At 38.3% G+C, this 15,402-nt stretch overlaps 1 protein-coding gene across 1 annotated transcript in view; it reads left to right on the top strand.

The window, feature by feature from the left end:
* Nucleotides 1-6,138, top strand: part of SP4 (Sp4 transcription factor) — a 28,349-nt gene extending 22,211 nt beyond the window's left edge. Inside the window, exons 4-6 of the mRNA XM_075143608.1 lie at nucleotides 1,071-1,299; nucleotides 1,536-1,735; nucleotides 2,796-6,138. Of these exons, the coding sequence (XP_074999709.1) occupies nucleotides 1,071-1,299; nucleotides 1,536-1,735; nucleotides 2,796-3,043 (677 nt within the window). The 3' untranslated portion in view covers nucleotides 3,044-6,138. The remainder of the gene's footprint in view (nucleotides 1-1,070; nucleotides 1,300-1,535; nucleotides 1,736-2,795) is intronic.
* The last annotated feature ends 9,264 nt before the right edge of the window (nucleotides 6,139-15,402 follow it).

Here is a 15,402-nt window from a genome sequence, read left to right as displayed (position 1 = left end):
CTATCGCTGGTCACCAGAGAGAGGAGATCAGCACCTCCCCGTCCGCTGCCCTCCTTGAGGAAGTTGTTGACTGCGATGAGGTCACCCCTCAGCCTTCTCTTCTCCAAGCTGAACAAACCAAGTGACCTCAGCTGCTCCTCGTAAGTCTTGCCCTCGAGACCTTTCACTATCTTGGTCACCCTCCTCTGGACACAGTCTTAATAGTTCGATGTCCTTATATTGATGTGCTCAAAACCACACACAATACTTGAGGTGGGGCCACACCAGTGCAGTGTAGAGTGGGGCAATCACCTCCCTTGACCGGCTGGCTATGTTGTGCTTGATGCACCCCAGGAAACGGTTGGCCCTTTTGGCTGCCAGGGCACACTGTTGACTCATATTCAACCAACCCAAACTCCCAGATCTCTTTCCGCAGGACTGCTCTCCAGCCTCTCGTCCCCCGGTTTGTATGTATAATGAGGATTACCCCATCCCAGGTGGAGAATCCTGAGGAAAACAAAACAAAACAAAACAAAAACAAAGCTCTGGTATGCAAGCTTGTTCAAGTCTAGTCCTACAACATTTCTTTTTCTTTGTGAAAGTTCCTTTGTGGCTCAATGTTGATTCAGGACAGATTGTAGGAGAAGTGACAATTCTGTATGTGCTGTAAAGCAACTTTTAAAATTAGCTAATTGTAGTTTTAAGAATGTAGATATATTTTCAAAGGTTATTAGAGCGACATTAATTGGCAATAGATTTAACAATCTTTCTGTGTAAGATTTTGTTTAATGTTTTTTCATTTATCTCAGCTTTTGAGAAAAAGAGTTAAACTAGTTCACATTTCTTAGTATCAGTCGGTAATTTGCAGTCTTGTACTGTTCTAGTAACAAATTACATTAAACAGGGCTATCTATCTAAGCTAGCAGGTAAGTCCTCTGGTAGTGCTTCAGGAAGATGACTGGATTTAGTATTTGTTTTGTGGCTTCCCTTAACTTTAGGTGGATTTTTGTTCTATAAAATGTATAAAGTTTATTTGTGCATTTCACTTATTGAAATGACTAATAAAAGGTACAAACACTATTATTTTACAGGTCAACAGCAAGGACAGGATGGAGTAAAAGTACAGCAAGCCACAATAGCTCCTGTTACTGTAGCAGTAGGTGGCATTGCTAATGCAGCAATTGGTGCTGTTAGTCCTGATCAGATAACACAAGTGCAGCTGCAACAAGCTCAACAAGCTTCTGACCAGGAAGTGCAACCTGGCAAGAGATTGAGAAGAGTTGCCTGCTCATGTCCTAATTGCAGAGAGGGAGAAGGAAGGTAAATGTAAATTTTATCAGTACGTATTTAGGCTTCTTATCACAGTTTGCCTCATTTGGGCATGAGATTTTCGTATATTGCCTACATTTTGTAATGCTTTCTATTACAAAGTATGTTTATATATTTCTTTTTAGACAGGGGATTATAATTGTCTCTATTAGCATGAAATATTTTTCCTAATAGTTAATAATATTTTATAATATAATTACTTACCTGTTTAAATTTGATCTTTTTAGAGGCAGCAATGAGCCAGGAAAAAAGAAACAACATATCTGCCATATTGAAGGATGTGGAAAAGTTTATGGCAAGACATCTCATCTTCGAGCACATCTGCGCTGGCATACCGGTGAAAGACCCTTTGTATGCAACTGGATTTTTTGTGGCAAGCGATTTACAAGGAGTGATGAGTTACAAAGACATAGAAGAACCCACACAGGTTGGTCAGCCCTCTCTGTATGCATAGTACAGCAAGTCTGAATCATAGTGGCCATGGTTAAACAGTGGTATCAAAGATCTCACTTATTAGGATCTCTGAAAACTACTTTTAAATATAAATTAACTTTAAAATAGATAAAGTGGTAGATTTCAGTTTTCATCAATGCAAGCTGACTGTGAAATCAGATAAATAAAATGAGATCTGTTCAAACTGTTCTTCTGTACCTACGCTAGAAAAAGATGACAGTTTCATCACAGGTAGCTGATGTACATTAGCTAATGCCTGATCTAAATTTGGCAAATTTTCTTGGGCGTGTAGGATTGGCCATGGACCAGGGTTGTGTGGACTAGCTCAATTCTTAAGAAATTTATTAACCTAGTCCATACATCAGATTTGATCTTCTTGGGAAGTTTCTTGAAGTTTCAAGTAAGAACTGATAAAGCAAGTTTTTACAGTTCAGATTGGAAAGGAGGACCTTTTAGAAACTGAAAATGTAATCAGCCTTCGTATTTCTAGCCCCAGGAAGGTTCCCCTCCCCCCCAACTTATAGCATCAGAAGATAGCACTCAAAGTCTAAGCACTAATTACATTTGAACAGTGACAGGACTTTTTAGAGTGGTGAATTTCTTTCTCTTGACATAGATTCATACATCGTCATGGAGCTTTGGGATTCACGTTTCCAAATTCCTTTCTCATCACTGTAATCTAAATAACAAAAGTATGCTTAAAAAATGCTATCAAGTAGTTCTTTCAGGGCTTTTACCTCTCCTACTCTGTCAGATTTAGAGAAGTTAATGAAAATTCTCTGGTGACCTGAAATTCAAACTTCTCACCAGATAATCACAGCATAGCAAATATTTGTTGAGAACATTTTAGTAGTGAAGAGTGGGTTGTCAAAAGCCCGTGACCTGGAAATCAGACAGGTAGAGAAGAAAACATTGTATCCTTTTAAAGACACTTCAAATGTTAAATAGAAAAGAGTTGGATTCAAATGATCAAGCAAAAAGCGTTCAGTGCTCTCTTTCAGTAACATTTTGGTTTTGTTCTTCTTTTAAAAAAGGTGAAAAGAGATTTGAATGCCCAGAATGCTCTAAAAGGTTTATGCGAAGTGACCATCTCTCAAAACATGTCAAAACTCATCAGAACAAGAAGGGTGGTGGAACGGCCCTTGCTATTGTTACCTCAGGAGAACTGGACTCTTCAGTTACTGAGGTTCTTGGTTCTCCAAGAATTGTCACTGTTGCTGCCATTTCTCAAGATTCAAACCCAGCAACCCCTAATGTTTCAACAAACATGGAAGAATTCTGAAAGGATCATTTATATGGACGCCTAGTGCTGCACTTAAGTTTACATACCTTTCAGGATATGGAAATGGGCTGGTAAAGTGGATTACAGAGCAGGAAATCATGTTTTCAGTCATGACTTCTGTAAGTGTTCCAGGTTGGAGGGTCAGCATGGGAAGTGTACACCGGTGCAACAAGACAAAAATTTCAAAAATACAAACAGCGCAAATTGATGTACTGGATAAACAGATGGGGGAATATTATTTCCATACTGTACTTTTTTAGTTATATGTCTGTATATCATGTAATGATTTTAAATGAACTTCCCCCCCTATTTTAGCATTGTGTGTTAATGTATTTATAAAATCAGATAATATCAATGTAAAACAGGGTGGACCTTGACTAGGATTAATAGTTGTTTGATGAAGGTACTTTGTTTTTAAAATAAATTTGTAATATTTTCATGAAAACATCCTTTTCCCATAAGGCACAGCAAAACCGAATACAGATTGAATGATAGTGGAAATATTTTAGGTTTTTACTCAGTCCATAGAACACGTCAGTTGATTTTGGCCGTCTTTTCTCAAGTTTTGGAATTACTCAAAAATAGCAGCTGGATGATGCATGCTGCGAAGTGGTTCTGAGGTGGACCTCAGATTAATTTTGACCACTACATTATAGTAGTGTGTATAAATGACAATCAGTGAGTTCTAATTCCTCTCTTTGTTTGGAGAGCTAAGGTTATGTAGAATTAGTGTATACAGTAGGAAAGATAAAACCATAGAAAGATATTAACGTAAGATTTTACAGAAGTAATGGTATCTTTACGTAGGATGAAAAATGAATATGGCAACTTTTGCGACAGTTTTGGTATTTCATTTCATTATATTTTAAAACATCCATGGTCCATTTCTAACTCGTAGGTAACATGAATCTTAAAAACTCAATCTTAAGTATTTAAATGTTTTAATTTTGTTAGAATTCATGGAAACTAATCAGACAATTGAGTGTTGTAGCTCATTCTCCCGTATCTTTTCTCTGTAAATACTAGTTATTATATTGTGGTTAATGTGCCGAGTTCTTTATGCTTTGACTTGATAGCCAAAGAAAAGAATTAAATATCACATTTTAACCAAAAAAAGGTATTGAAAGTAAACATTTTCTCTCTTTTCCCCTAAATATTACTGTCTTTATTTTCTCTCCAAGGATAATATGTGGGCTGGTAATAAATACCTGTTACCTATCAAGTCATACATTGAGCCTCCAACCACAAAACAAACCGGGGAAAGAGGAATATAGTTATCTTTTTACTACACGACTTTTGATTTCAAAGGTTTGGTTACATTTTCAGATGTGCCAGTTTAATAGGAATATAGAGGAAAGGAAAAACAACGACAACAAAAACAAACTGCTTTTTTTTGTGTGTGAAAACTCCAGTACGTACAAGGAGGAAAGATGGCCAAATATTTCATACTCAGGATTTTTAATTACTTCCCATAGGCATAAATGTAACCTTTTACACATACAGTCATTTGGTAATAATTCTCATGACCGGTTTTTTAAAAAATTTATACACCAAAATATTTTTGATGTAACTAAAGGAAGTACAGTGCAAGAAGGATAAGTTTTGTTTTGGTTTGGTTTTTTTCCCTGCAAATTATAAAAGGAAGAATGTGTTCGGTAGCTGTTGGTTTGAGAGACATAACAGATACCTTGTGCATTCCCTCACAAAACGTATACTTCTCATCTGAATACTTTATCAATCTTGTGGTGTTTTCTGTATTTTTGAAGCAAGAGAAATACCAATCATTGTTTACACTGTGTACACTTTAGGCCAGCCCTTTGTAGCAAAATACTAAGCTGAAGGTATTTTATACTTTCAGTTTACATAAAAAGCTTTGAGATTAAAGAAAAACAATTTTACACTGTGGTTATAAATTTCAAGTTTCTTAAAGCTTTTGTAGACTTGTAACAGAGTCTTTAAATTTTAGTTGGGTTTTGTACATTATTTTGTATATTTTATTTAAAGTACTCTTAACTGATGTACCTGGATTTAAAACATCAGAATCAATTAGATGTTACATTTAATACAGATGAACATTAGGTAGTATTAACTGTTAATTTTATTATATAGGAAATGAAACGTCAAATATATATTTTATCATTATGCTTCACAATCAGTGCTATAAATTTCTTTATGCAAAGAAAAAACTTTCCTAATGTTAATACCATGTTTCCTAGAAGTTAACAATTTTTCTAAACTGAAGTTATGAGCATTCTGCACAACCATTTCATATATAATTTTTCATGCATACTTATGTATGCAGATAGGAAACTGAAGTAATTTTTAATCTGCAATGAATCCCTATTATAGATATATCAAAATCTAAATCCGGTTGGCTTCATAGCATCTCAAGTACATTAACTTGTGTTAGCAGGTGCATATTGTACCACTGGAATTAGAAACATTTTGACGGTCTGTTCTGCATACCATTCTGAATCCACTTTTCTGTCTTAAAAGGATCGTAAATTTCAATGTCCTTTATTTGACTCAGTGGGATATAGCTGTTGTAAGTAATAGGGCACAGATGTGCAGTAGTATCTTGTTTAATGGCATTTCACTGTTCATTCCCTTTGCCACCGTTAAAAATTTTGCTTTATAGTAATTATCAGTGCAAAGTGTATTTACCATGGTAGAACTCCAGTGTTAGAATAGTTTTTTTCTTACAATATGCTTTCTTTGGTTAGGTTTGTGTATGTGTTGCCGATTACATTAGAAATTGGTGTTAAGTCATTATTTATCACATTCTTTCACGAGAGCAGTAATAAAAGTGTGTAATCTAGGAGAAAAAGTTAATTTGTCAAAGTTAGGTAAGCATGATGTTTAGGTCCTATTTTTCAATTTTATAACTGTTTTATTGCAACAATATTTGTATTTAAGTCTTCATTTTAATGCCTTGTGGTGTTTTTTTATGCATGTCACTGAATTGTCATCCCGCAAGAATTGATGTGCAGCATAGGGTATTAAATCTACATAATGATTTTGAAACAGAAAAATAGTTGATGGTAAAAATGTAAATGTTTTGCAAAAATTCCTTATAAAAAAGTTTTGTAGTAATATTTCACTTGTAAATTTTTCTAAAAAAATGGAAAAGGAAAAAAATGAGAGTAACACTTCCCCACATCTAGAATCTAGAAATTAATTCTGCCAGCAAAGCCTGTAAGGCATTAATTTGACACTTTTACAATGCTGATTTGTATAATTTTTTGGTGGGTTTGGAACTAAAATCATGTACAAGTTGTTGCCTGCAATAACATTTTGCAAGTAACCTATTAAAATTCCCTTGAGTTTAAAAGGTTTCTTCATTTAATTACTTACAATATAAAGCAGCAATAAATTATGTTTGAGTGATAATCTGTTCATCAAGAAGAACACTAGAAAGCAAATGCTTCTCAATGGGGAAAGGTTGGCAGCAGCTTCTGGATTTGTGTAATTAAGACCTGTACTTGCTGGTCAGCGTTTCCCAACTGGCAGACTCCCAGCAGGGAATTAAACCAGCAGATTCTAGCTCAGCATGAATTCTGTGGGGTTTGTTCAGCTCTTGTGAATGGAAGTTACAGTTATTCCTGAACATACCAAAGGAAAAACTTTTCTAAGGTAAGGAGTATGAACACACACACACACACACAAATAAATAATTAAAATTTAAAACAAAAAAAGATAATTCAGTTTGAGAGAGAGGAAAACTAATAGAAGTGTCATGATTGTATTGCAGACAGGGAGTGAATAGAACAAATAATGGAAACCTGAAAGTAGTGACTTCTGAGCTTTTCCTAGTGAAATGTAAAGGGGCTCCTGCATTGTGTTATACTAAAATAACTTTGATGGTATACTAAACTTCTAATTATAAAGGTATACTAATTTTTTTTAGTACTAAAAGAATTTTGATGGTAAGCCTTTCAGTACTTTGCAGTGAACAAGTAGTAGTATTTCACAAAGGAAGAAACAAATATCAAAAATACCACGTGTTTGTTCCATCTTGCAAAAGAAGATGGAACTTAAAATTTGTGGCTTCTAGCCTTGTACTGCAAGACAGAATCATTTTTCCTTTTTCCTAATTGAGACCTAAAATCAATTATCTTTATGTATGTTTGATGAAATATCTGTTTAATTTTAAGTCTCATTAACCTCTATTTGAATGCAATGATTCTAATGTCGGACAAACTTATTAACTGAAGTCAAACTATGCCATAATTCAAAGTAACTGCATCTGACCAACTAATATGTCTTTATTGCCCAATTCTTTAGTATTGTGGCACTGGCATTTTTATTGTGAATTACAAGATACGTGGAGATTTGAGCCAGTTTCTAGATTACTGATAAGAGAGTAGTCCTCCACTTACACAGCCACCATTGTGGTACAATATCAGAAAAGGTAACAAAATTTAACATAAGGACATTAAGGATGAATACGCATATTCCATTTTACCCTTTTAGTCCTTTAAATATGATCATTCTGCTCTGTGAAACAAAGAGCAAATAATACCAAATAGAGTAATTTCTTCTACAACTTTACATTCAGTACCATTGCTATTAATTTAATTATGTTTTATATTTATTCCATTAGCTTAATTTTATGTCCAAATAGGTAGCAAATAGTAGGGTATTTTCTATATGTAAAATTCATATTTAATTCACATCGAACGTCGTGCTGCCACCTTCACCTCCTTATGCTTTCCATGTCCCTGCTTCCAATTCCTTTTCCTTTCCCCAAAGCTACTTGCATCATTTCCCGATATCCTGAGACTTGTCAATGCACGTGGAAATACTGTGGGGACAAACAGCTAACATACGCTACCCTTGCTTGCTAGAATAACTTCCGTAGGGAGAGAACAGCAAGATACCTTTTCTAGCAGACTGTTTCACTCTAAAAATTGCTAGAAGTCATTACCAGCAGGTAGTTGGTGATGTGATCAGTTGATGTGAATGTGGTTAAAGGCACTTTCTTCAACTAAGCTAGGCATTAAACCACCGTAACGGAGGGATTTGGCTCAATGTGCCCATTCCATAATGCAAGGGATTTACCATTAACAGGAATGTTTAAAGGTCTCTCATTTTGCCCTGGAATTGTCTGTCTCTTCTCCAGAAGCATTTGCGATAGAAGATTTATAGCTTGCAGAGGATTTTTAACAGGCTCTGATATTTGGGAATTGTTCAAGTGAAATGCTTCTTCAAATCATTCCACTACCATTGCTGAGGTATTTTTCTGTCTGGTTTTATCTAGTTTGTTGGGTGTTTTTTCTAGCAAAGATCAAAAATTACCTACTTCTAAATTGCCAGATCAAGGAACATGGGCATTTCTTTGACTTACAAGAGCAGCAGTGTGCAATGTAAGGTTCATAATATGTAGATTCCAAACTTTGCCTATCATTTATACTTCTATGTATGGAAAATGCCTAGCCTTGAACCATTTAATAATTTCTTACAATAATGTTTTTCAGCACAACTTTTTCATTAAAAGAAAAAAACAACTACAAAAATGATGTCAATCTTTACAGTTTCCCCTAGGAAGAAACCCTTTCTGTTCTAAAATGAAGTGTATTGGAGACCATAAATATTCACAGGTTTCTTTACCAGTGATACATTTTACAATTTACATTTCTAGAATTTTTCACTTTCTCTCTTGCATCTGTCCCCTATGCTGTATCCTAGCCTAGGTTTCCATTAAGACCTCTCTTACTGCATTCTCAAATGCTATAGCTTTTTATCTTAATAATCTCCTGCTTCTTGCTAAAAGCCACTGCAGAAACACATAGACTGGACAAAAGAAGTACTCTGTCTCAAATATTTATATTGGAAAACTCTTTTGGAAAGTATTTGAGTTGAATGAGGTCTCTGTTCCATCCCCACGTTTTATGGAAGCATAGTCCAGGGTAGAGTTTAAAATGGAGTATAAATTTGCAGGGCAGGGGGTGTTTCTCAAAAAATGTTTGTACTGCTGGTCTGAAATTCTGTTAATTGTTAATTTTTAAGCTGTTTTAAGTTCAATGCCTAGTTTTGTGTCACTTGTATATATAAAGGAAAGTCTTGGGACAAATTCCAGGAAGAACCCAATCTCAAAGCTGGCTGACCTTTCGGTGTTGACAAGTTTGTCGAAGTTTTGGAAGATTTTTAAAACTACTAAAAACAAGCATTAAGAGAAGCATGCTCTCCGTAGACCTAGACACATTCAGATTTTTAAAAAATGTAATTGAATTAATGAGGTATTGATTTACTTTCATAGCTCAATTTACTCACTTAAACTACTGCTGATAATTAAGGTGTATATCTGCCAAGTGATGCATGTGCATCTTTCAGGAGCTACTTGAAAGATTTTTGAGTTTGTACATCAACAAGTATATAAAATGTTATCCTCTTTCTACCTCCTTTTAGTCAGTTCTACTTCAGTCAGTAGTACAAGTACACATCCTCTGCTTAGAGTTTTAAAAATCTAAGGAACTAATGCATAAAATTACACAGGTATGTGGAACAAAGCCAAGAAAGTGAAAGCCAAACCAAGTGAATTAACATTTTCTAGGCACATACTTTACTTTTATCCTGTTATAATTTTTACTTAGGCATGCCAGATTTTCATCACCATTTTTTGTCAATTCCTAACAGGAAACTTCCATAACTAGATGTGGAAGAAGTGTTTATTTAAAGGAAAAAAAGGTAGCTAGAGCATAAACAGGATTCTCATTGGTGTACCTTTTTCCCTTTAAGTTTTTTATTGACAGCTGTCATCAAAGCTTACTGCTGCTTTCAGTTATTTCTAAAGGTGTTTAATACAAGCTGGCAAAGGGAACAGAAGCCAAAATAATTGAAGGAGGCAAGAATTATTTGAAAGTGGGATGAGAGGGATGGTAAAGTATCTAATTAGCAGAAAAAGGGTGATATAAAAGAGTACATTACAAAACAGGAGACTAAAGAACAGGGACAAACCTGAACAGGATCTAAAATGATAATAGAGGAATAGGAAACGTAGTAGTTCCCATTTTGAGCTAGAAGGAGTTGAAGAATAGGTAGGTTTGTCCCTTTGCAAATATGCATTTTTTTATGCTTTTGACTTTTGAAAAAACACTGGTCATGCAAATGGTGCAGGCAGCTTCATTCTATCTGGGTGAGCCACAGAAGTCAGTAGACTCTCTACTAAAAATTCTTTAAAAGTGGAAATCCGTGTTAGTGTTTATTTTTTCTAAACTGCTGGATTTGCAGGCACAGTGGATTACGTTAAAAGTAGAGTCCCCTGGGAGCTGTGCATGAACATAGTAAATGTCAGTCGTCCTGGATCTGGTACCATCTGTCCACATTAAGACAGGCAATCAATTTTTACAGGCTGTCATAAAACAGAAAGATTCTTCTACTTATGTAGAAAAAAATTCAATTTCCCTCAGCTTTTTTCCCTTCCTCTTTTATAGCAGCGTGAAACTACCCTGGTTGGTATCAAGTTGGTAACCTTGATGGAATAAAAATACTCTGGTTTAAATGGTAAGAGCTTAAGACATGAAATAGCAATACATTTAAGCTCTTAAATACGGGCAGAACTGATTTCTTATCATCAACTTATTGAAAAAGTTCAACATCAACTTATTGAAAAAAATTCAAATTATGTAATTCAGCTGTATTATGGTCAATATGGCTTTCACATTAAACACAATCCATACTTCTACATTAACTTTTATAAATTTTACTTCTGTTGAACTAAATGCATGAAGCCTGTTCTGAAACTAATATTGAAACCTTTGGGTAGCCTTCTCTTTTTACACTTTAAGCTTTCAAAACTAGTTTGCCATTGTGAATCACCTAGAAACCACTCTGATGGCTATTATTGCTATTTAGCCAGTAATAATGAATGATTGCACCTTTGTTCTTCCTTTATTTATGACTGTTCAATAGCCTCTGTCTTGTTTGTTTTAGCACAGTAGTCTGTTATCACACTGTTAGAATAAAATTTCGTAGTCTTTTAAAAACTCTAGTCTGTATTAGATTGTTATCTAATTAATTGGCGGTAGCCAACTGATCACCCAGTAGCATGCGTGTGAAGAGTAGAGAGTTGGAGAGCAATGGAGTATGTAACAAGTCAATACGTAAAGAGGCATTACCTGCAAAAATGCTAAATTTAATCTTGTCTCTATTTGATCTCTTCCATTCTTTTAAGTTCTGTACGTGACCTGCAGAAAAAAATTCATTATCCTTGGTCTTGAGGAGATGTCTAGCAAATACACAGGAACACATGCAGAGAAAAAAGTTAGCCGAGACAAATATTTATTGCAACCAAGCCCCACCAGATGAACAGCAATGATGTATTGAGGAAAATCAAAAGTGAAATTTACTGGGGAAAAAGATAACAGATTTCAAATGTGTCACAGGATCAGAGAAGGAATTTTGGGGGATTACCTTTTTGTCATATTGAAGAAATCAAAATTCATGTATCACAATAACGTGTATGAATCCCTTCATTTAAATGACTTCACAGAATTTCCCGTGTAATCTCTCAGTTGAACTAGCTAGCCAAAGCTTTCCACAAAGGTTCTATGAACAGGAGTTTATAATAAGGATCAGAAAATGACTTTTTGAGGGTGCCAACCCTTTTCATTTCAGAGAACAAAAGCTAGTATTTAACTACTTCATTGAGATCTTAGGGATTGACACCTATTTCATGTACATCTAGTCAACTCTCACCGTATGTCCCTCAGGATTTAAGATTATGATTTCAAATTACTGTTGAATTTATCTGTTAATCATCTGTTAATTGTCCTTCTGACTGGCCAACAGAGAGATTCAAATATCCACTCTACATACCTTGTTGAATGTGTCCATTCATTGTGCTACAGCTGTAACAGCTAACTAAAAAAATTATGTTGAAGCTTTCAACCAAACTCTTGCTGAATTGCACTGCTAGAAGATCATCTGCTTTGCTGAACTACTTAAGACAAGATTTAAAGAAACAAAAGGATTATCAGCAAAGAATAAGGCAAATAACACTTAAGGACAAATTCTGTCAGTCACCGAGGTTACAGAAGAAGGCAGTAAGATACCTAGGGTCAATCTTTAGGATTTTTATCCCTCATCTAATGGTAGAATTATTTTCTTTAAAGAATCTTGCGCTTGGTTTCCCCCCAAAGACAAGGGGAAATTACTTGCCTTCCATAGATAGATAGATAGGTAGATGAGACTTTTTCACCAGTGCCCTTTTAAGCTTGTAGACTGCTCTGGATGTGACCCAAGAGGCAGGTTTGTTTGTCTGTGGGGAAGCCTTGAAAAACCCCTGCACTTCTACCAGGACAGCTATTTTCTCTGGCACTCTGTGATCCCAGAAAAGGGAAGTAGATCAAGCCTGGCAGCGAGGAGCTAATTTGCGCAGATCGATGACTCCAAAGAGCAAGAGAAGTTGAAAGAGTTCTCTTGCTGTTTCCTTGAGAGAGATGGAAAGTACTCTAAAAGTTGGTTACGTGCTAAATGTCGACCAAATGAAGCATGAAAAGCAAACGGATGGCACTGGCAAGAGAGCCAAACTCCAAGCCCTAGCAACAGTGCTGAACTCCAGCTGGCCCCTGCAAAGGGGGAAGCAATCCCCTCTTCTAAGAATATGAGGACAAAGGTGCTCACAGAAAAAGAAATCAGAGTAAGAAATGTAACGTCCCTGGTGCTGCAGAAGAATGAGAGAAAAATTCATCAAGGAGCACTATGGTTTCTTGCACAAAGTGAGAAGGCAAGCCAGCTCTAAAGGTCTGTCAGGCAGCAGCCTGGCACGTGGTGGTTGCTGTCACTAGGCTTTACCCCGCTATTTGTGCTCAACGTTCGGAAGAGCTTTATGCGCGGCAGAGCAGGGCTGTGCGCAGTCAGAGCTTTGCCCACCTACAGGTACTGGTTTCTAGGATAAGTTGGTAGTGGAGCTCAACTCATAGTCAACATTTTGTTTTTCCTAGATACAGTCTGTTTTGGATTTCTTTTTTTGCAAAGACCTGTATGATCACAGAGGTCTTCTAGATGCCCATGCCAAGAGCACACACATATTTTATAAGGGTGTTGTTGCATTAGTCACATGGGGAAAACAGCTTTTTCTGAACTGAGTAGCCATCTACAGCGGTGCTTTACAGTTTGGCTGACCAGCAAGTTGGCTGACCACTGTTAAGAGAGAGAGGAATGAGCAGTCTGTAAATGCCAAACTGAAGAAACCTCAGAGAGAAATCACTGTCACACACCAAATAAAACTGACTTGCTGTTTTTCTCAATCATCTACAGATTTTGTGCTTTCACTGGGTCAAAAACATGTATTCTGCAAATATCTGTATTTTGTTTGTGCTTAATCAGATACAATTAGCCAGCTCTTCAGCTGTGAGGTTCGGAAGGCAAACACTGGTGACCTGTTTCTTCTTCCTTCTGCAAAAAGCAAACTTTTTAAAATCGCAATAGGAAATATTTACTAAGCAGCGAGTGTAACTTCAGAAAGCAGCTGTCCTCACATGGCTGCGTAAGAGGCAGTTACTTTTCGTGTGACCTGAAGTTTAACAAAGAGCTGCCCAAATTGAGTCACAATAGCTACCACGCTCCCTGTGCAGGAGCGGAGCCCGGCAGGCGTGTCCCAGGGAACGCGGTGGCGCTGGGCCCCGAGTCGGGACCGAACATTTGGGGTCTGTTTTATTTCTAACAGTTTCCATCTGACTGGCTGTCCTGGCATCCCCAGGGCATGCTGGGGAGCCAGTATGGGCAGACAGCAAACAGTTAATTTATGGCAGTTTTGTAAACATTTACGAGGGGGGATGCTGAGATAGGGACCCGTATTTCATACATTCCCGGAGGCGGCGGCGGGGCGGGATGATGATGTACAAGTGTTGCTGCATAAGGACCCGATCCTGTAAAGGATCACGCATTCCTTCAAATCCGGCCGCGCCGCCGATGCCCTCCTCCCCCGCCCCCTCCCGCGGGGGCCCCGCCGCCCGCCCCCGGGGCTGCCGCAGGCGGCGGGCGGGCGGGGCCGCCCCCGCTCAGCCGGAGGAGGCAGCGGAGCGGTTGCCTAAGTTCCGCGCAGGTGGCGGCAGCGGGCGGGGTCCCGGGGACCGCCATCCCCAGGGAGACGGGACGCGGTGAGCGGTAAGTACGGAGCGGCGAGAGGTGTGTGCGCCGGGGGGGGATAAATCGCCGCGGCGGAGGAGCGGAGCAGCGGCCGGTGCCCTCACCGCGGCTCTGCGAGGCGGTCCCGGTGCCCGTTGCGGGCGCGGGCGGCGGAGCCGCTCCCCGGCCCGGCCGCGGCGGAGCCCTCTCGGCGCCGCCGTCCCGCGGGAGGCAGCGGCCGGGCAGAGCTGGCAGCCGCCGCGGGATCGTGGTGGGCTTTTTCCAGGGAATTTAGGTGGTGTTTGTTGTTCTCCCGCCCAGCGTGAACAGTGAGAGAAAGCAGCGGTTTTGTGTTTCTTTTTTTTTCAATTCCGAGGGTTGCGTGATTGTGAAAGTCTGAGAATGTCATCTCTCGATGAAATTTAGTTGCAGCCCGAAACAAAAAAGTTGTTCTTCTTTTTCTGGGGGGATGGAGGATAGACAGAACCTCGAGCTGATTCCAAATTCTTGGTTTGACCAGCAGGCTCAAAAATTAACTGTCCATGTTACTCTTCTTGCATCACTGTGAGGCTGCACTTGTATCTCTTCTCAAATAAGCTGAATACATTTTAAGAACAGTTTAACTTTATGATAGAAACCGAGGGGTAGAAATGCTGATGCTTTACAGTGGTAATCTTCCTCCCGTCCTCTCCTTCCTTTTACTGTCTTGAATGTATGTGGGTTTGAATATCTTCTGTGCCATTTATTTCACAAAGGTCATTGATCTGTCGTCTGCTGTACTGGCTCTGTGGCATCTGTGTTGAGAACTGGAACTATGAGAACTAGGTAAAGCTTAGTCCCCGTTAAACTGCTTTGTGGCAAATGATTTGTTTTCATGAATGTAGTGTCTGACCAGAAAATCTGTGAAAACTTTAGTTGTGCTGAGCACAGCTCCCCTTCTCCTCTTTCTACCGATGAAGTTACACTTGTGCTATGGCCAGGACTCTTGCTGTTTCTTGCCTCTAGTTGCTGGTCTGTGCAGGAGCATGCTGACCTTCTCTGAGGGGATTATTCCTCTGCTGAGGAGTTGCCTCCGTCCCTTTTAGCCCTCTGCCCGATGGCATTCAGTGGGCTACAACCTAACCATAAGGGTCACTTAATGCTATATGTGTTTGCTGGTCTGGTGGAGTGAACCGATCGCATGTCAGCCTGGTCTCAGGCTACAGCCAGTTCAGCCCATACTCCGTTATGGCTTTTAACTTTTTCAGGTAGGTTAAAAGTATTTTGCTGCAATGAAAATTCAGATTCTG

The sequence above is a fragment of the Calonectris borealis genome, chromosome 2 (genome assembly GCF_964195595.1).
Source record: "Calonectris borealis chromosome 2, bCalBor7.hap1.2, whole genome shotgun sequence".
NCBI classification, from domain to species: domain Eukaryota; kingdom Metazoa; phylum Chordata; class Aves; order Procellariiformes; family Procellariidae; genus Calonectris; species Calonectris borealis.
This window is presented reverse-complemented; position numbering and strand designations above follow the sequence as displayed.